Here is a 21,778-nt window from a genome sequence, read left to right as displayed (position 1 = left end):
TCCTCGGGACGATGGATCCCAGGAGAGCTCCATGTTAGTGATCTGTGGATCCTCAGAACAATGGATCCTGGAAGAACTCCATATTACATGACCTGTGGATCCTCAGGACAATGGAACCCAGGAGAACTCCATGTTATATGACCTCTGATCCCCAGGACAATGGATCCCTGGGGAACTTCATGTTAGCTAACCTGTGGATCATAAGGAAGACGGATCCCACATCTCTCTTTTGCCCAAATATCTAGTTTTTACTGATTTATTCCTCATTCCTACCCATTCTGTCATTTAAACCATCAACATAACAGGATTCCAACAACCTTGTTTTTTATTCCAAGTATCTTTAATTGGCTTTTAATATAAGAACATTAAAAGGACTGGGGAGCTGCTGGTTTATTTGAACAAGCATTGAGGAACTTCATGCATGCATATCTTTGACAGAACATACAAAGCAGAGGCAAGAGGGGTATTGGAAGCAGATGGACTACTGTCAAGATCCTGGGAGGAGGGCTTGGAAGCTCCTGACAACACAAGGTGAGGGCTCTGGCTGGGATGGGTGGGGAGGAGTGGAACAGAAATGGGGATGGAGTTTGGGGCTGGGGAAAATCCAGGTGGAAAAAAGGGAGGCTGGCAGCAATATGGGTGACATGTCACTGTGTAATGTGGGCAAGGAGCACCGGGACCCCATGCACATAGGTGCCACCGGAGGTTTGCATGACGCGCAAAAGACCAGAGTCACCCAGAGGCCTGAGCTCAATACAGGGATAGAGGGCCAACATGGGCTGTCTGGCCACAGCTGCAGGCCCAGGGGCAGGAGGTGGGTCCTGAAGCTCCACCTCAGGCTGGGCTGCATGAGAGGCGGGGCCTTCCTGCACAGTTCCAGGTATAGGAACTGCTTCGATAAAAGAGAGGGTTAGGGTCTGCCTGCCTTCCGGTTCCCCCTGGTGGCCTGGGTCTCCACGGTAGTTTAGCCGGATGAATATACCTGGCCCCTCTATCTGGCGGGGGACCCTGCGGAGCCCGACCCCAGTGCCACGGCCTCGGCCTGCCTGCCAGCTTCCTCCCCTGCGCCGGTCTCTTCCTGCAGGAGGAGCCGGCTCTGTGCCAGCTGGGGTCTCCCGTCTCATAGGTATCACATAAGCAGTGGGTTTTGCAGGTTGAACTGGCTCGGCAGCATCTTCACGGTCCACGCCAGAGCAGCCTGGCTCCATAGGAGGCCCACCTGAAGCTAAAAGAGAAGCAGAGTGTGAGGAGATGGAGCAGGGGCTTCCCAGGAAGCCTTCAGGAAGGGAGACCAGGAGAGGGGTTCAAGGAGGGCCCAGGGGAGCCCTGGCAAAGAGTGAGGGTCAGGAGATGCCTGCAGGGTGAGCCCTCAGGAGCTCTGTCTGTCTAAGGGCCTATCCTGGGCTCAGCACCTTCCAAAAACTTCTCAAGTCCTTGCAATGACCTTGTCAGTTGGATATTATAATCACCATTTTACTAATAAGTAAATGAGTCTACAGTTCCCTAGAAAGGCTGAGTTTGAATAAAAATGACAGGCTGCCTGAGCTTAAACTTCAGTAGGAGAGACAAACAAAGCACCTAAAAATGAATGATGCTAATTAGTGACCAGCTGGGAGGTGAAAGGTATCATGAGGGAGGTGCCACTGGATCCAGAATGCTGGGGCCGTTTCCCAGGCAGATTCACTTATCTGGGCATCAGTTCCCCTTTTCATGAATTGGTATAATAACATACCAACCCCTGTGTCCTTACAAGAACTGAGTTACTACAAGAGAAATGTTTAGATTCGTGTCTGGCTCAAGTAAGCATCTTAACATGTATTGGGAAGGAGATGATCAGAAAGTCTTGCTGGAGAAGTTAACATAAGCCAGGGACATTAAGGATGGGTGGGATTTAGCAAGGCAAAGATGGGAGAGGATTCTAGGTGACAGAGGGGCCTGGGGTGGTTGCATGGCTTCCAGGGGTGGAAAAAAGCCTGGGGTGGCTATAGGCTAGCTTACCAGGGAAGGGAAGTGTTCACACAGATAAATGATTGAGCAATGGAACAGAACAGGAAGCCCAGGACTAGACAAATATCTACAGAAATTTTATTAATGACAGAGCAGGCATTGAAGATCATCTGAAGACTTCACTAGGAAACTTGTGTAGCCTAAGAAAAAGTCCCAAGAAACTGACATCTAGGGTTGCCCACTTTCATAGCTCAACAATATATATTCTGTGAAACCCAATCAACAAGCCCCATCCATGGGCTTGGAACTCCCATCAGCTTATTCTGGGTCCCATTTTAAAAATATAAGCCGTAATCGGAGATTACCAAACATCAGAGGAAAGGCTCTAACATGAGACAGAACAATAACACAAGAAAAGCCAACTTGGAGGAAACAATTTATTCCACAGATGAGACTTTCTAAAAACATCTATAATTAATATTCTCGAAGAGATAGAAGGAATTATGCCCATGAATCAATTATAGAATATTTTTTAAATGGAATATTCAAAAAAACTATGGCTTTTTGAAATTAAAATATGAGAGCAGAAATGAAAATCTCCATGGAAATTTTGGAAGATAAAGTTAAGAAGATCTCCCAGAAAGCAAAAATCCAAAATGATGGAAAAGAAGGAAGATAACATATAAGAAAATTAGAAGCATATGGTCACTGAGACATATCCCCATAAAATTCCAGAGTGCTGGTGACAAAGATCCTAAAAGCTTCCAGAGAGGGAGAAAGAGAAAGAGAGGAAAGGCCTTATGGAAAGGGTCAGGATTCAGCATGTCTCAAAAATCGGACAGCTCAAAAGCAGCAATTAAATAGGGAAGATAATATAAAATGTCTTCAAAATTTTGAGGGAAATGGACTTCCCACCCAAAATTTGATATCCAACCAAAGTATCCCTTAGAAATCAGAATGAAGATGTTTGCAGACAAGCAATATCTTAAATAATTTCCTTTCAAGGCATGCTTTATTGTAATGTGTCTATCAAACTAGACAAGATTAAAAGATTTAGAAGGGAAATGTTTTAGAGAATAATTTGGCAATAGCCATCAAGTTCTAATACCTCCAGGAAAGAACAAGGTGAGAGTACTGGTTTATCACATATAAATCAAGTAGTGTGAGGACTCACTTTTCCAAAGAGAAAAAGTAAAATAAGAAAGAAAAAGACACCAGATATAGGAAATGGGATAAACTTCAATAGAGGAAAAGGGATTTCCCAGATTATATGGAAGGGAGATCCCGGGCTGGCAGTTGGGAGCTGACTCAGAACACCCAGTCTCAGTTGGAGCAGCCTAAGAGAAGGTGAAATGAGAGAAAGCTTGATTGAGTTTGAATTTAAGCAATTAGGGAAGAATTGGGGAATGGATTTGTGATAAGTAAAGACATAATAACCCAAGAGAAGTATTAAGTCCTGGAAAACTTAAGTTACGAAAGAAGCAGAAAGTAATCCTCATGTCCTCCTGGTTCCTGGGCAATGGGGGAGGGGCAGAGGGCATGTGTCCTGCAATGGGTGTGGCTGGGTGAGTGGTAGGAATGTGTGAACTGCAGCTAAATACTCCTCTATCCTAAAGAGAAGACCATAAACAAAGTCTAAACGGAAAGAGAAATAGCAGTAAGGTACATATGTTATTTAAAGAACGGAGGCAGTGCTGGAAGAAATGGCTACCCAGATAGGAATGGTGGTCCCAAAGGTGTGGGAGGCTGAGAAGGAGCAGAGGCTGCTGCATTTCATAACATGTCACATTTGCATATCTAAGCTCTATAAGTCAATGCCAAAGGTAAAGTAAAAATCTGGAAAAAACTCAAAGGAGACCGGCAGGCATTTGATGGTACCTTGGTTATGGGTGGTGACGCGAGGTCGTTTCGGACGCCTTGGTTCCTCCATGAGGAATCTGTGGGAGGGGGTGAGAAGGAAAGATGCGTCAGTGGGGCAGCGGGGGGCGGGGGGTTAAACCACAGCCTCATTTCCCAAGCACCACACAGCAATGCGGATCCCACCTCACCCCGTCTTCCGGGGCCATTGCCGCTTGCGGGGCTCAGAACATTGGCGCCAAGCCCGTGCGGCACCGCCAACGGGATCACGTGAAGGTGTGGGCAGGGACGGGGGTGGGGGTGGGGAGGCTTCTACACTGTAAGGGATTTCCAAGGAGGAGCCAGTAGCTAGCAGGGATTGGCCTAGAGGCGGCCTGATTAACTTATCCCAGTTTCTTCAGACAAAGCTGGGACTGGGGAGGCTCACGGGCCTCCTGGAGAAAGGATCCCTACTTAGCGGAAGACGGAAAGAAAATGGAGGATGGGGAACAGAGGTGCGAAGAAGGCAAGGCTGCCAAGGGAGGTGGCCTCGGCCTTTCTAGGGCACTGAGGATTCTGTCCCCACCTATACCCGCGCAAACTCTACCCACCCCTTAAGGACACCCAGACCCACACCTGATCTCCCCGCAGTGGGCTGTCTTCTAACAGAGGCCCGAGGAGCTGGAGGTGTCCACGGGATCACGGCTGTGGCTCCGACGTCGCCTTCGGACGCGCCCCCTACCAGGCAGGCTGGAGGGAACACCCAGCGATCCCGCCTCAGAGCCGGGCAGAAAGCAGAATGCACAAGGCGCGCTCCCTCTTTTAAGGCGGTGAGACTGTCACGTGACAGGAGTGGTCAGGGGCGGGGCCAGCTGGGGAAGGCCTGACTAGACTTGGAATGTCATTGGCCCAGTCCTTTGCCTGTCAAATGGGGCCCGCCAAGATTTCCCCCCTCACCCCCCTCCGTCATAGAAGTCAATGGTTGATCAATCTAATCATTGAGAAATAAATGCAATATTACAATAAGTGCCAGCAAAAGGGAGGTGCGGTGCCGTGAGAGTAGCGAATAGCAAGGTTTAATCTGATTAGATATGAGCATGGTGAAGGAAAGCATCGCGGGGAATATTTGGACTGAAATACGGAATTTGGAATTTGAATTAATCGATATGGCTGGGAGGGGAAGGGAGGGAGGCAGGCGAGTGAAGAACAGGTGCTGAGGCCCAGACTGGAAGGGAATTGGGCCCATTCCAAGAATGGAGGGGGAGGTCAGGCCTAGGCCCCGGGTGTGTGAAGCAGGGGCGGGGGCCTCAGGAGCTGGTCTTGTTCCGGGAAACCACAGAACAGTGTCCTGAGTGGGCGAACATTTCAAAAACGGTCAGACTGGCTGTGAAGGAGGGAACCCAGGGTGTCACGTTAACTCAGGAGAGGCAAGGGGGCTACGCAGCCCTAGGGGCTGAGCTCAGGGTCGTGTTAGGCTCGGACTGTGGGCAGCAGAGGTGGAGAACAGGGCCTGGCAGGAGAGAAGTCTGCAAGGGAAAGTGAGCCGAGTGCCGAAAACCCTTGGAGGGAAGGAGCCTGCAGCCTTGGCCGCCTGTTCCTTCAGACAGAGGCCCGCCAGGAAACTGCGCTAAGTGAAAGATGGGGAGCTTGGCGTCTGTCCGTTGGGTTCAAGGAGCTTTTGAGCCTCCAAGTGAGGACGTCAAGTGGACTTTTGTGAAAAGGTTCTGGAGCTCAGAGAGATAGCAGTGGGGCTGGAAATACATGTAAGACACACACCACGGGCGTTTACTGCTGTAGGTACACACATGGGAGGAGGAAGAGAGCAGGAAACACACCAGGACACACGAGGGCGCCCACAGTGGGTTGGTTGGTTTGCTTGTTTGTTTCTTAAAGAGCCAGAGTCTCCCTCTGTAGCCCAGGCTGGAGTGCAGTGGTGCCATCTTGGCTCACTGCAATCTCCACCTCCTGGATTGAAGTGATTCTCCTGTCTCAGCCTCCAGAGTAGCTGGGACGACAGGTGTGCACCACCGTGCCTGGCTAATTTTTGTATTTTTTGTAGAAATGAGGTTTCGCCATGATTGACGTGGTCTTGAATGCCTAAGTTCAAGCCATCCTTCCACCTCAGCCACTCGAGTATCTGAGACCACAGGCTAACGCCACCACGCCTGGCTAATTGGGTGTTGTTGTTGTCAAGACAAGGTTTTCTGCTTTGTTGTCTCGGCTAATCTCCAACTCCTGGCCTCAAGCAGTCCTCCCGCCTAGGCCTCCCAAATCACTGGCATTACAGGCATAAACCACCGTACTCTGTCCCCATAATGTTGTTTTAAAAATTCTGGCCGCCCACAGTGGCCCCATCTCAATCAAAAAAAAAAAAAAAATTACCCGTGTGTGGTGGTGCCTGCCTGCCCGTGGTCCCAGCGACTAGGAAAGCTGAGATGGGAGGATTGCCTGAGTGTGGGAAGTCAAGGATACAGTGAGCCAAGATGGCACCACTGCATTTCAGCCTGGGATAGAGTGAGACCCTGTCTCAAAAAAAAAGGGGGGGTATAAATAATGCAATACCTATTAGACTCTCAATATTATTTTTTGTTGCTTTTGTTTTAAAAAATTTTGAGGTACAATTTACGCACAGTAAAATCCATCCATTTCAAATACCCAATTTGATGAGTTGTGATAAACTTGTAGACTTGGGTAACTACCTCCACAATTAAAATACAGAATAATTTAATCACTGGGTGAGCTCCCTTGAGTCCTTTTGCAGTCAGTCCCTTTCCCCCATCCTCTGCCCCAGAAACCACTGATCTGCTTTTTATCTCTACAGATTATTTTTGCCTGTTCTAGAATTTCACATAAATGGAAGCATACAGTACATCTTGCTTAATATAATGTTGTTGATGCATCTGTGTTGTAGAATGCATGAGTCATTAATTCCTTTTCATTGCTGAGTGGTGTCTCATTGCATGAATAGACTACAGTTTGTTTATCCAGTCACTACTAGCTGACCGACATTGATTGGGTTGTTTCCAGTTTGGTTCTATAATGAATAGAACTGCTAAGAACACTCATATACAAGATTTTGGTTTGACATATGCTTTCATTTTACTTAGGTAAATATCTACAAGTGAAATTTCTGAGTCAAATGCAAATGGTTTTTTTTTAGATGTATAAAAAATTATCAAATTGTTTTCTGAATTGGTTGTGGGATTTTACATTCCCTCCCAAAGTATATGAAGGTTTTAGGCACTCCACTTCCCTCCCAACATTTGGTGTTGCTGATCCCTGTCTTTTATGCCACTCAAGTGCCTGTGGAGCAGTGTCTTATTGTGGTTCTAGTTTGCATTCCTTGATAGCTAATTATATGCTTAATGAATATTTTAAAATAAACGTTTTCATTTTAGAATAGTTTTAGACTCATAGAAAAGTTGGAAAAAACACAAAGAGCTTTCATACAACCCACACAAAATGTATTGTTCCTAACATCTTACATTAGCATGGTATGTTTGTCATAATTAATTATTATGGCAATAGCAATTATTGATACATTAACCAATACTGATACATTGTTATTAACTAAAGTCTATGTTTGGTCTATCCTCCTAAAATACCCTTTTGTCTCAAAACCCCATCCAGGGTACCACATTGTAATTAGTCATGGCTCTTCTTTGTTGCGACAGTTTCTCAGGCTTGCCTTGTTTTTAACGACATTGACATTTTGATTACTGGTCAGGTATATTGTAAGATGTCCTCTCCTGAAATTCATCTGATGTGTTCCTCATGATCCTGCTGGAATGGTAAGTTTTGTAAGGAAGATTGCAGAGGGAAAGTGCTATTCCCATCCCATCCTGTCTGGGGTACATACTATCAACATAGCTTATCACTGCTGGTATTAGTCCTGATCACCTGGCTAGGGCAGTGTTGGTTAGGCTTCTCCACCATAAAGTGATTTTCCCCCCTCTTTCTCTATTGTATTTTTTGGAAGTCACCATCTGTAAGTACACTTTAAAAAAGGAAGCTATGCTTTATCTCCTTGTAGGAGAATGGCTATCTAAATTATTTGGAGATCTCCTGTGAGGGGAATTTATCTATTTTACCCCATGTATTTATTTATATAATCATTTATTTATATCAGTATGGACTCATGGATATCTGTTGCATACTTTGGATTATAATCCAATCTTCTTGGGATTAATTATTTAATGATTCAGCTAATTATTTTGTTAAATATTTTATTACATATTTAATTATTTATTATTTAGTTATTTTGTTACTCAAAGTTTCCAGCTTTGGCCATTGGGAGCTCTTTCATTGGCTCTGGGTCCTTTTGTCACCCCCGATATCATTTGGCCGTTTCCCCACCTAAATCTCATCTTGAATTGTAGCTCCCATAATTCCCACATGTTGTGGAAGGGACCCTGTGGGAAATAACTGAATCACAGGGGCTGCTTCTCCCATACTGTTCTCATGGTAGTGAATAAGTCTCATGAGATCTGATGATATCATAAGGAGTTTCCCCTTTCACTTGGTTTTTATTCTCTCTTGTTTGCCTCCAAGTAAGACGTGCCTTTTGCCTTCTGCCATGATTGTGAGGCCTCCCCAGCCACATGGAACTGTGAATCCATTAAACCTTTTTTTCTTTATAAATTACCCAGTCTTGGGTATGTCTTTATCAGCAGCATGAGAACTGACTAACACAAGACCTCCGTTTCACTCTCACTCCCATTTCATTGGTCAGCTCCAGGTACCTGGCCTCAACCTAAGTTCAGGTGAGGCTGGGAGTGTGGAGGAGCACCTGGATACCGGGTGTGGGCCAACTTTCTATCCTACAGGAGGTTTGTACTGGAACTACTAGAAGACTGTTCTGGAACATTTAGCCACTTCAATAAAACACAGAAAAAAATGTATTTTTTTCACAGCTATGTATCATAATCATTTAGGGAGATGCCATGGAGTAGGCATTAACTCTGAAGACTCAGAGTGGCTGTACCCGAGCTGCAAACCCCATATCCTACTCACTGGGCCTGACCTTGGGCAAGTCACCTAACAGCTCTAAGCCTTCAATCCTCCACCTGCAGAGTGGAGACTCATAATGGCACAGAGACTTATCTGAGGATAATTTGAAATAATAGGTGAAATAATGAAACAGTGATGGATAGCATTGTTTATAGGCAAATAATAAATTTTTATTATTTTTATAAACACATTCAAGTGATGTTGTTTATCTGAGAAATTCAAGAATAGGACAATTAAGAAAATTCTTGATTACAAATTTAAATGAGAAAACCTAAGTTATTTCCTAAATACAATAAAAAATCAACACCATGACAGAACTCAGACTACAAACACATACATAAAAATGCTGGAAAAATATATAAATGTAGAACTGACCTTGAAAGACAAAAATAACTGATATCATGGTGACCTCATAAACATTGGCTCAGAACAGAGATTTCCCTTGTACCTCCACGTTTGAGAGCCAGAAGTGAGACTTCAATTACAAACTGGGATCCTGAAAAAACTGCCCACTGGTGAAAAAGGGAACTAAAATGAATCTGCCCAGCAGCCCAGCGAAGCAACAAAGAGGCTGAGGTAATCCTAAGTTCTTAAGCAGGGTGTGGAATCCCAATTTATACTAACCATATGTTGCCAAAATCTCAAAGACAAGATATCAATTTTTAAATATCTATTCAGCATCTGTTAAAATTTATGAGGATACGTAGCTGAGGAAAACAAAAAATTTCTTTCTAGCAATACTTTCACAACACAGAACACAAGAATTCCCAAAAGAAAAAGTCCTCAGTGAAGATGAGTTCATAAGTAAAAACTACAAATTCCAAACCCAATATTGCTTTATCTAAACTCCACCCGCTCCCTCAATACCCAATCCTTTTGAAGCAAACCCTAGGCATCATGACATTTCAGTAATAAATATTTTAACCCACATCTCCAAAAGACAAGGACTCCCATATGAACGATAACAAAGTGAGTCTCTAAGTGGAAGAGTCAGCTAAAAAAGGAAGAGAAGGATTCGCATATTAAGAAATTTAAATAACAAGTATAAAGCCAATATGCTTAAAATTATTAACAAGATAAAATAAGGAATAAAATTCATAAGCAAAAACAAGAAAATACAAAAACAAAATACATAGATTTTGAAATGAAGCAAATACAATTTCTTGAAGTGAATATAAACATCAAAATCTAAATTTTAAGTGGGCTAGCACTTTGGAAGGCCAAGGTGGCAGAATCATTTGAGTCCAGGAGTTTGAGACCAGCCTGGGAAACATAGTGAGACCCCATCTCTATTTTTAAAAAATAAAATTATTTGGGCATGGTGGCTCATGCCTGTAGTCTCAGCTACATGGGAGGCTGAGGTGGGAGGATTGCTTAAGCCCAGGAGTTCAAGGCTGCAGTGAGCTATGATTGTGCCATTGCACTCCAACCTGAGCAACAAAACAAGACCCTGTCTTTAAAAATATTTAAATTAAATTAATATGACATAACTTAAAGGTAAAGAATTCAGACATAGTGCAGTAGTGCAGACGGATAGACAATGAGATGGGAAATATGAAAGAGACGGTAGGAGACAAACATGGGAGAGGTTCTAAAAGCATCTAACATATACTTAAGAGGATGGAGAAGAGGCACACCAAGAGAGGGCATAGCTGAACATGCTCTGGAATTAAGCTAAGAGTTGAATGCTAAGATGGAAGAATAAAAAATTGCAAGCAGGCTAAGAATAAATAACTTGACACCCAAACATTGTGTGAGTGCAACTGCCAAAAACAAAAGGCAAAGAGAGAAAGCATAAAAGCAACTGGACAAAAAAGAGACATTATCTAAAACACCTAACAGCCTGGCAGAGCCCTCTCACTGGCAGCCCTTGAGGAAAGAAGGCAATGGAACAATGCCCTCAGAGTGGGAGAGCCCATCAAGGCAGAATTCCATACCCAGCCAAACCATCAGTACAGAAGATTAAAAAAAAATAGATTTTCTAAAACCTGTGCAGAAAATGTATAGCTCCATCCAGACTCCTGCTAAAAGAACAAAAGGAAGCTGTTGTGTATGGAAAAAAGAATACCAAAGAAAGCATGAGATACATAAAGCAATTGTGAATAAACAACTGATAAACATGTGAAAAATCCCAAGCGAGCCTTCAGGACAAAAAATAAATAAGTAGCCGCTATTGGAGCGGGACGCTCACAAATCAGATAGAATGAAACCAAATAACACTGTGGTGTGAGAGGTGTTGGGGAAAGGAACTGTCACTCTCAAAAGCCAAGGTTCTTCAACCTTGCTGCACATTAGAATCCCTTGAGCAGCATTAGAAATGCCAGTGCCCAGGCTGTATCCCATAGCAATTAAATCGGAACCTCTGGGAGTGGGAGTCGGGAAGCAGGATCCTCTTGTGCAGTACAATGTGCAGCTGGTTTTAAAAACCAGTCGTCTAGGTTGGCACTGGCTTTTAACCTTGGCTGTCCTTGAAGTCACCTGAAGAGTTTTTAAAAGCGAGGATGCCTGGACCCCACCCCCAGAGATTCTGATAGAGTATGGCCATGAGAAAAAGCCTCACAAGGAACACACCAACTCTGCCTCCTTTTATAGATTTCTTCACAAAAATAATGAGCCACAGGCCATTCGGCACACAAGAGCTACAGTTTTCGTTATTCCGGAACCATTCAGATTTCAATCTTTTGCTCCCACAACCCGTGGTGCAGAAGCGCTGGAGCTGTTGCTGTGACCCTGTCTTGTGTTTAATGGTTCAGGCCTTGTGTGAGGTCTGCCACCAACCAAGAAAATGATAAGGACTTGGAGAAAACGAGAAGAGCAGCTTTCAACCACTAGATGTGACAAACACAATAATTATATGTTTTTCCTTAAAAACCCCACTTTAATATACTTGCAATATACAATGTGAAAAGTACTTAAATGTTTTTCTCCTAAATCTTTTCTCGCTGTAAAACTGGTGTGTGGCACACTGTCTTCTGGCTCTAAGTAAAATGTCCAATTAGCACTCAGTCACTGTTTCCAAAGACAGTCTCAAAGATACACCAACGTCAGAGGAAGGTCGATGGATTTGTCAAACCAACACTAAAAGCAGTAAGACTCCTGGGGCCACTGGCTGTGGCTGGTGCTTGGAGAACTGGCAGGGAGATGGAGCACTGGCATTTTTGAGTAGAAGAGAGGGCAGGGCCCTCTGCACAGGACACAGGTGGAGGAGGTGTAATTTGGCAGTAACTCTGGTTTCCGCCCCCCTCACCCTGTTGCCTTGAGGAAGCCATAGACTGCTGATCTCCACAGCAAGCCAGAAAGACAGCCGTCAGCCGGAGGGGTGAATCTGGAATATGCCAAGGACTCATACAAATCAATGAGAAAAAGGCAAGACATTTGTTGATTATAAGTGGGAGCTAAATAATGTGTACACATGGGCATAGTGAGTGAAGTAATAGACACTGGAGACTCAGAAAAGTGAGAGGGTGGACTGGGGGCGGGGGTGAAAAACTGTCCAGTGGGTACAATGTCATTATTCAGGTGATGGCTACACTCAAAGCCCACCTGCATGCTATGCAATATAGCTATGTAACAAAACTATACTTGTGCCCTCTAAATCTATAAAAAATAATAAATAAATAAATAAGATAATATAACATGGTGGCCAAAAAAGGCAGGAAATTCAATAGAACAATGAGTAAAATATATGAATGGGCTGTCCATTGAAGAAGCTGGACTAGAGAAGTAGAGGGAGCAGTGCCCAGCCTCTTCAGTAATTAAATGAAAACATTGCATCCACAGGATGCAATATACTCCTGTTAGATGGGCAAAATTAGGAAATTGGGTAATATACATGTTGTGAAGAACGCAGGTCATGGAAGCCCTGTACACAGCTGGCTGTAATGTGCACTGTGCATTTATTATGAAGAGCAAGCTGGTAGCACTCAGGAAATTAAGTATGAGTGGCCCTATGACTCAGCACCCACCCTCCTGAGTCAATCCTGGTGAAAGTCGCACATACACGAGAAACGTGAACCAGAAAGTTCTTCATCGTAGTATCACGCGCGTTACTGGAAAGGGCAAGGCAACCTCCTTGCTGGGTGCTAGAAGAAGGAAGGGATCCACATGACAGGCGAATTCTATGTGACACTGTGCAGCGCCCAAAGCCTTACACTAGAGCACATGCAGCAACGTGGCTCCATCTGAAATGTATTGGGCTAAAAAGGAAAGAAATACAATTAGACCTACTGGATATTACCATTTATGTAAGCTGAAAATATATACATAAAACAATACTACCATTTTCAGAATTACTTGCTTTTCTAAAGACATAAACCAGACACACTGGATTGGGTGCTGCTGAGGTGGTAAGGTCAGGATGAAGGATAAAGGGGAAACAAAAAAGAACCAGAACGAGCCTTGCATGGAGTGAGGATGAGAGCCGGCCATGATCTGAGGAGTGCGACCAACAGCCTTCTGCACCTCAGGTCACATTTAAAAATAAAACGAGATGCTTTTTGGATAAGCCTATGCCTGATACATCTGCAAATATGGCAATTTCTTCTTTTTATAGTCCTTTTTTCATCAGAGCAGCTACTTTTATAAAGGCAAGCTCTCAAGCCTGCAAGCTTTCAAGCCTGTTGCGGGGTCAAGCATCACATTTCCTTGTTCTGTTTTTGCATCAGAGTTACATTGCTTTAAGGTTGCCAGTTTATGTGTCTTAAAATTACTTATGAAAATTCACCCCACAACTTTGCTAATCTAATATTTATTTAGCTATTCCTCTTCTTTTGAAATAATCTGCATTATTTTGTGATCTATTTTCCATTTTGAAAAAAAGTTACTGGGGATTTTGAATTATGTTAAAATTAGTAAATTGGCTAAGAAAGAATTGACATATAATTTTAAGTAACTTTTAAACTTTAGAATAGTTTCATACTTACAGAAAAATTATAGCGCTGTTAAAGATGTTCCCATACACTCAGCACCCAGTTTCCCATTACTAGCATCTGAAGTTAGTTACGGTTACCTTATATTTGTTACAATTAATGAACCAATATCGATGTTGTTATTAACTACAGCCCATATTCCATTCAGATTGTCTTCATTTTTATATGATGGCTTTCTTTCTGTCTCAAGATCCTATCAGGGTGCCACATTACAACTAGTCATCACGCCTCCTCCGGCTCCTCCCGGCTGTGACAGTTTTTCAGATTCGCTTTGCTTGTGATGACCTTGACAGTTTTGAGGTGTGCTGGTCAGATATTTTGCAGGATGTCCTGCTATTGAGATTTGTCTGGTGTTTTTCTCATGATTAGACTGAGATGAGGTGTGCTGGGGAGGAATACCACAGAGGTAAAGTGCCTGTCTCATCATGTCTATCAAGGGCACCTGCTCTCAACATGACTAAACCACTACTAACAGTGACTGTGGTCACCTGGCTGGGGTAGGGTTTGTCTAGTTTCTCCACTGAAATTACATTTTCCCCATTTCTACCATAATCTTTAGAAGGATCTATGTGCAGCCCACACTTAAGGGGTAGGGGTTATGCCCTACCTCCCTGAGGGCAGAGTATTTAAATTATTCTGAATTCTTCTCTATAGATTTGTCTTTTTCCCTTCCCCAACCCCACTAATTTCTTTATTCAATCATTTGTCTATATCAGTATGAACTTATGGGCATTTATTTTGCAACCCATTGCTCGGGGGGAGGTTTATAATTTGATGCTACACTATTTATTTTGCTGTTCAACTCTTTCTCATAGTACCCGCATCCTTTAGATATTCCCATCATCACAGGGGTTTTGGTTTTGGATTAGGTTTTAGCGCTTCTTTACTTCCCAGCATTACATGATCTAAACGCGTCTTCTATATTTCCTGTCCTAGTCCTAAAATCAGTCATTTTTTCAAGGAGCTTTGATTCCTTTCATTGGAGAGTATTAGAAACCAATACCTGGGCCCCAGCTGTGCTTGTTGCTGCTGGAATGTCATTGCTTCGAGGTTTGCTCAGCTGACAGAACAAGGAAATAGGTGTGTATACAAATCACACACATCTATCTATCGATCTACTGACCATTTATCTACATGTGTGTATCTCTCTATATAACCAACTACATCTATATTAAGCTAAACCTAAGTTCATACTGATATCTCCAATTCTAATCCATTGCCACATGGTTCATTCTAGCCTCCTCCCTTGCTTAACTGGAACCTCCCACTCCAACAGTGAGAAACTTGGCTCCCACCATACAATCCATTAACTTAGAATTGATATACAGAACGCTAATGGGAAACGACTTTATCGACAGTCCTATGATGTTGTAAAGTTCCTTTTGCCTATAACTAATTACAGAAATCCACCTCCCAGCTTTGCTAATCCAATATTTACTTAGCTTTTCCTCCTCTTTTAAAAATAATCTGCATTATTTTTGTGATCAGTTTTTCATTTGGGAAAAACAATTTTACTGGGAATTTTGAATTACATTAAATCAGTAAATTGACTAAAGTTGATATATATTTTTATTGACATTTATTATATTTTCAGTTTCCACTCATTTCTAAAGTCACTTAGGTTAGCACCATCTTCTTCCATCCCTTCTGAGAGGTGGGTTCATACATTTGTAATAGTTAGATTGTTTTGTCATATCCTGCATTCTACATTGGGATCCTTCCACCTCCTAAATGACTGTTTCTTTAATTTGAACACATTAAGGTTCATTCTTTGTACTGTAAAGTTCTATGGGCTTTAACAATGCATAGTGTCACACTCACCACTACAGTATCATGCAGAATTGTTTCACCGCAATAAAAAATCTCCTGACCTCCCCCTACTCAACCAACCCCCAACCCCTTATATTTTAATTGTCTCTGTAGTTTTTCCTTTTCTAGAATGTCATAGAATTGGAATCATACAATATGTAGCTTTTTCAGACTGGCTTATTTCACTTAGCAATAAATATTTATTTATGCTCTTTTTGTGGCCAGATTTTTAAAATTTTAATTAATAGCTTTTTTTTTTAGAACAGTTTTAGGTTTACAGAAAAATTAAACAGAAAGTACAGAGTTCTCTTATACCTGCCTCCCCAGTTTCCTCTGTTGTTAATACCTTGCACTAGTGGGGTACACGTCTTACAATTGATGAACGAACATTCACACTTTATGATTACTTACCCTTTACATTAGGGTTCACTCTTTGTGGAGTACATTTTGGGGGTTTTGACAAATATATAATATCATGTATCCACTAGTAAACTGTCAGGCAAAATAGCTTTATCATCCTAAATATTTTCTGTGTTCTATGTATTTATCCTTCCCTTCCTGTGACCCAATGGCAACCACTCATCTTTTTATTGTCCCCTTAGTTTTACCTTCTTCCAGGATATCATATAGTTGGAATTACACAGTGTGTAGCCTTTTCAGACTGGCTTCTTTCACTTCATAATATGTATTTAAGCACTTAAGACATTTCTCCATATTTTTTCATGGTGTGATAGCTCATTTATTTTTACTGCTGAATAGTATTTCATTGTATGGATGTACCACCATTTATCCATTTGCCTATTGAAGGACATCTTGGTTGCTTCCAAGATTTGACAATTATGCATGAAGCTGCTATCAACATTCATGTGCAATTTTTTGTGGGCCTAAGTTTTCAAATAATTTGAGTAAATACCTAGGAGTGCAAAATTGCTAAATTATATAGTAACACTATGTTTAGCTTTGTCAGAAACAGCCAAAGTATCTTCCAATGGCTATACCAGTTTGCATTCCCATGAGCAATGAATGAGAGTTCCTTCTGGCTCACTTTTTCACCAGCATTTGGTGTTGTAGTGTTCTGGATTTTGGCCATTCTAATAGGTGTGCAGTGGTATCTCATTATTTTAATTTTAATTTCCCTGGTGGCATATGATGATGAAAATCTTATAAATATGCTTAGTTGTCACAACATATTTTAAAATATATTAAGTGTTCTTATACAGAAATATAGTTCTACGTTGATTTTCTTTACAGCAAAATATAGTACATTTCTTTATAGCAGTCTTAAAATGTTTTGGTAAATGTAACTTTCAAACCACTTAAATACTTTGTCTCTATGTAAATGATCTCTTTTTCAGTGGTACTGGTTACTCATGTTATACAGAAAATCCACTCACTTGAGTAAAATTGTATTTAGACTGAAGCCTCTTAATTAATTCCAGTTATTTTTTCTTTGATACTCTTGGGAAGCATAGATATATAAACATATCATTTGCAAATAATTATAATTTTGTTTCTTTACTTATAAGAATTCTACCTCTTATTTATGGTTCACATGTAATTGAAGTAGCTAGAAACTACAGGAAAATGTTAAATAAAAATAATAGAAACCAATATGCACATTTTAGTCTTAATTTCTATTAGACTTTAGTGTGATGGCTGTTGATGTGAAATTGAGTTTCTAGGCTGAATAAGAATGATCCTTCCAAATACCCAATTTCTTTTAGGGAATTAAATAAATTAGTCAATTAGGCACTGACAATGAAGCCATAGAAGTTTATGTACATGGAAAAATGCTCAGAATACATTGTTAGGTTAAATGCAAGATCCCAAACACTACTATTCCTTCATCATATAAGGCAAAGTCACATGATGCCCAGAAATATGCGGACCTGCACCCTGCTGGGTAGGTACAGTGCACGCAGCTCGGCCCCGTCCTCTCTCTAGTACAGTACACACAGCTCTGCCTGGCCCCCTCCAGAGTACAGTACACATAGCTCTGCCCCCCCTCCTCCCAGGTACAGTGCACACAGCTCTACCCGCCCCTTCCCGTATACAGGGCATACAGCTCAGTCCTACCCCTCCCAGGTACAGTACACACAGCTCTGCCCCACCCCTCCCGGGTACAGTACACACAGCTCTGCCCCACCCCCTCCCGCGTAAAATACACACAGCTCTGCCCCACCCCCTCCCGGGTACAGTGCACACAGCTCTGCCCCACCCCCTCCCGGGTACAGTACACACAGCTCTGCCCCACCCCCTCTCTAGTATAGTACACACAGCTCAGCGCTGCCCCCTCCTGGGTACAGTGCACACAGCTCTGCTCCACCTCTTCCCAGGTACAATACATATAGCTCTACCCCACCCCCTCCCGCGTAAAATACACACAGCTCTGCCCCACCCCCTCCCGCGTAAAATACACACAGCTCTGCCCCACCCCTCCCGGGTACAGTACACACAGCTCTGCCCCACCCCCTCCCGCGTAAAATACACACAGCTCTGCCCCACCCCCTCCCGGGTACAGTGCACACAGCTCTGCCCCACCCCCTCCCGGGTACAGTACACACAGCTCTGCCCCACCCCCTCTCTAGTATAGTACACACAGCTCAGCGCTGCCCCCTCCTGGGTACAGTGCACACAGCTCTGCTCCACCTCTTCCCAGGTACAATACATATAGCTCTACCCCACCCCCTCCCGCGTAAAATACACACAGCTCTGCCCCACCCCCTCCCGCGTAAAATACACACAGCTCTGCCCCACCCCCTCCCGGGTACAATACACACAGCTCTGCCCCACCCCCTCCCGGGTACAGTGCACACAGCTCTGCCCCACCCCCTCCCGGGTACAGTACACACAGCTCTGCCCCACCCCCTCTCTAGTATAGTACACACAGCTCTGCCCCGCCCCCTCCTGGGTACAGTGCACACAGCTCTGCTCCACCTCTTCCCAGGTACAATACACGAAGCTCTACCCCACCCCCTCCTGGGTACAATACACACAGCTCTACCCCACCCCCTCCCAGGTACAATACATATAGCTCTACCCCACCCACTCCCGAGTACAGTACACACAGCTCTGCCCCACCCCCTCCCGGGTACAATACACACAGGCTGCCAGCTCCCTCCCAGGTACAATACACACAGCTCTGCCTGCTCCCTCCCAGCTACAATACACACAGCTCTACCCCACCCACTCCCAGGTACAGTACACACAGCTCTAACCCGCCCCCTCCTGGATACAACACACACAGCTCTGCCTGCCCCCTCCTGGGTACAATACACACAGCTCTGCCGTCTCTCGGGTGCAATGGCACACAGCTCCAACTCCTCCCAGGTACAGTGACACACAGTGCTGCTCCCCTCCCATCATGGCCTTCCAGAGGACCCTCAGGTCTCCCTTCCCCAGGCCTGGGTATGGTGCTTGGCCCAGGACCAGTGCAGGGCAGAGAGAGGGCACAGTCTGCACTTCCGCTCTCCGTGCTCTGGATCCTCTGGACTATGAGGAAAAGGGGCAAAGGCCTTTCCATTTTGGGTGCTATGGGTCTAGAGCCACCCCCCGCATGGACCTCCACTGTACCATGCGCTGACCCCACAATGACCATTCCTCTTCCTCGCCTCTGCTCTCTGCTCCTGTCCCCCAAAGGAATGTCCACATTCCCTTTGGCAGGGGGACACATCTGCCTGGCAGGCAGTCTTCGGGCTGAGATCCTTCTGGGGTGACTCATGACCAGATCTCCACCCTAGTATCCACTGACATGAAGACATCAAATGTCCTTGCCCTGACTGGCGGTTCCTGCAGGAAGCTTTCCTGCTCTCTGTTCCCGGTTGTCCTGGAGAGCACTGCCACCAGGCTCCTGGAAGAGTCGAGCTCCTGTCCTCATGCTCATAAGCCGCTAAACTCCTAGGGACACAAGTTTCTTCCAAGAACCAAATGATACTTCCATCCAAGCATAGCACAAGCAGCTCCCCCAGCCATGGGCTCTCCTATTGCATGCCACCCTAAATTTTACAGTGACTCTCTCGGGGCACCCTCACATCTGACCCAAAGGAGGAACACTCTCCTTGACTATAGGTATTGAAAGGACAATCAATGGCCAAGCCGTCTGTCTAAAAGTTTCTTGCAAATGATCTTTTCCTCTGCTGAGTAACTCACCTCTTCTCGAAGCTAGAGGCAGTGGGTGATGAAGATGGATCCTGTTGGCCATTGTTAAATCCTGCAGGGATATGTCTAGCACGAGTTTTTCAGAGACACTTCTCTGAGACAACAGAAAGTGCCATTGCTGTCCAGTTATCAAATTTGAAAGACCAGACACAAAAATGTTATCTGTGAGAAGCAGAATACAGTCGACTTTTATTTTATTCTTTTTGTGTGTCTGTTATCTAATGGTGTGCCAAAATTGGGAATGCCTTCCTTCTCTGACAGCAAAGTGCTTTGATTCCTTTGCTTCCAACGAAATAGAAACCGCAGGACACCAAGAGGCAGCCACCAGCTAGAGGAGTTCACCCCACTTTCGTTCCCCTTTAAATTTCCAGGCATGCCACTAAACACGCTTGGCTCGGAAAGGGGTAGGTAGAAAGCAGCCTCCGTCTTTGACACCGCCGCCTTTTCTCCCGGCTGTGTTAAATCTTTCTTCCCCACCTCAGTGAAATCTCAGGCAGGCTTCACAGCATTTCTGATCCCTAACAAAGAAGAGAAAGTCTGGTCTGGTCCGATATCAAAACTCCAGGCTTTTATCTCATGAAAAACTTCTGCTCCTCCAGCCCTTATCTCAAAGAGGCCTTCAGCTGGGAAAGGAAAAGTGGTTACTTTTTCCTCTCCTTGTCCTCCACTCCTCCTCTGCATGGCAGACCCTGTAACTCCAGCGGTCACTTGGGTCGAGGATGGCATCAGGCAGCCTTCCATTTCGTGGCATTGCCAAGGCTCCCCATGTTGCGAGCCCAGATGCTGCCTCCTATGGAGTGAATGTTGTTGCCCCTCAATCCACGTGTTGAAATTGTAGCCCCTAAAAGGATGGTGTTAGGAGTGGGACTGTTGTGTGTGGCGTTAATGATTGGGTCATGAGGATGGGGGCCTCACGAATGGGATAAGGGCCCTGATGAAAGAGGCCCCAGAGAGCTCCTGCCTCTCTCCACCGTGTGAGGACAGCAAGAAGGGCCAGCTGCAGCCTGCAAGGGAGCAGCCCTGAGCCCAGCCCTGCAGACTCCCAACCTCAGAATCCAGCCTGCAGCCCAATGAGGAGTAAATGTCTGCCACCTCCAAGCCGCTGACTGAGGGCTCCATCACAGCAGCCACAGGTCCCTCCAACGCTGGCTTGACCCTTCCATGGGACTCCCAGCTTCTTGACTTATGAGTGGGACTGAGACTGTCTGCGGGGTCGCACTCTCATTCCTCTGTCCCTGTCCCTCCACCCCAAGCAGACTTCTAGGCTACCCCTCTGCAGGTGCCTTTTATGAGCAGAATCTCATTGAAGGTGGCCCAGTCTGCCTTCTCTTTATGGTTACCACGTGGAACCTGCAGGAAGCTGTGGTGGGAGCAGGGTCAGTGCCAAGGAGCCAGGAGCCCAGCAGTTGTCCCCCTCACTTCACCATCCCAGTTTCTCTCTTGGAGGTGAGGTGGCTCAGAAGAGTCAGAAGCTTGGGAAGGGGTGCTTGCCAATCTCAGAGTTGTCCCCCAAGGCCCTTCACCTGGCGAAGGGGAGAAAGCAGTAGAGTATGCCAACAACCCTCCCCTCCAGTCTCCCTCCCACAGTCAGTTCTTAGCCCTCCCTTCTATGGCCTTTGCAAATCCAGCACGATGTCACATTTCAATGTCCAAGCCAGGAATTGTGCTTGGCTATACTTGTAGAGCTTCCCAAATAGTGGCCTGAGTGCACCACAGGACAAAACCTGGAAGTAGGGTTCACACTGGTACAAGGCCATGCCCTGAGGGTCTCATTCTCCCTTTCTCAACAACTGAGCCACTGTTGAGTCCTCAGGATGGTTGCAGAACTCTCACTTTCTTCTTCGTATTTCAAGCAGGAAAACAGGGGAAGGAGAAGAGGGACAGGCTCCAGGGGTCAGCCCTCCTTCCTCTCCCTTATGTTTTGTGGTATCACAGGACCACCTGAACTCCACGGAAAATCAGGGAAGAAAAGAGAATGGTTACCGGGAAGGGCAGGAATCTCTACCACAGATAAGCCGGCATCTGACTCCAGGATGTGGAAGTCGACACTGGGGGCTCGGGGTTGGGCTTCAGCCAAACTCCAGATGTCA

The 21,778-nt window shown here is 44.7% G+C and overlaps 1 protein-coding gene across 2 annotated transcripts; it reads right to left on the bottom strand.

The window, feature by feature from the left end:
* Positions 1–309: 309 nt before the first annotated feature.
* Positions 310–19,818, bottom strand: PRR20G (proline rich 20G). Of its 2 annotated transcripts, none has more exons than XM_035273907.3 (3): positions 19,680–19,818; positions 3,826–3,884; positions 310–1,225 (listed from the first exon to the last, which is right to left on the bottom strand). In XM_035273907.3, exons 2-3 carry the CDS (start codon positions 3,875–3,877, stop codon positions 648–650), a joined length of 630 nt encoding a protein of 209 aa, XP_035129798.1. In that variant the 5' UTR covers positions 3,878–3,884; positions 19,680–19,818; the 3' UTR covers positions 310–647. The 2 variants fall into 2 exon arrangements, with proteins under 2 accessions (XP_035129798.1, XP_078206277.1); XM_078350151.1 differs by lacking the exon at positions 19,680–19,818 and adding an exon at positions 4,420–4,579.
* Between the last annotated feature and the right edge of the window lie 1,960 nt (positions 19,819–21,778).

Source organism: Callithrix jacchus, chromosome 15, assembly GCF_049354715.1.
Source record: "Callithrix jacchus isolate 240 chromosome 15, calJac240_pri, whole genome shotgun sequence".
Classification (NCBI taxonomy): domain Eukaryota; kingdom Metazoa; phylum Chordata; class Mammalia; order Primates; family Cebidae; genus Callithrix; species Callithrix jacchus.
This window is presented reverse-complemented; position numbering and strand designations above follow the sequence as displayed.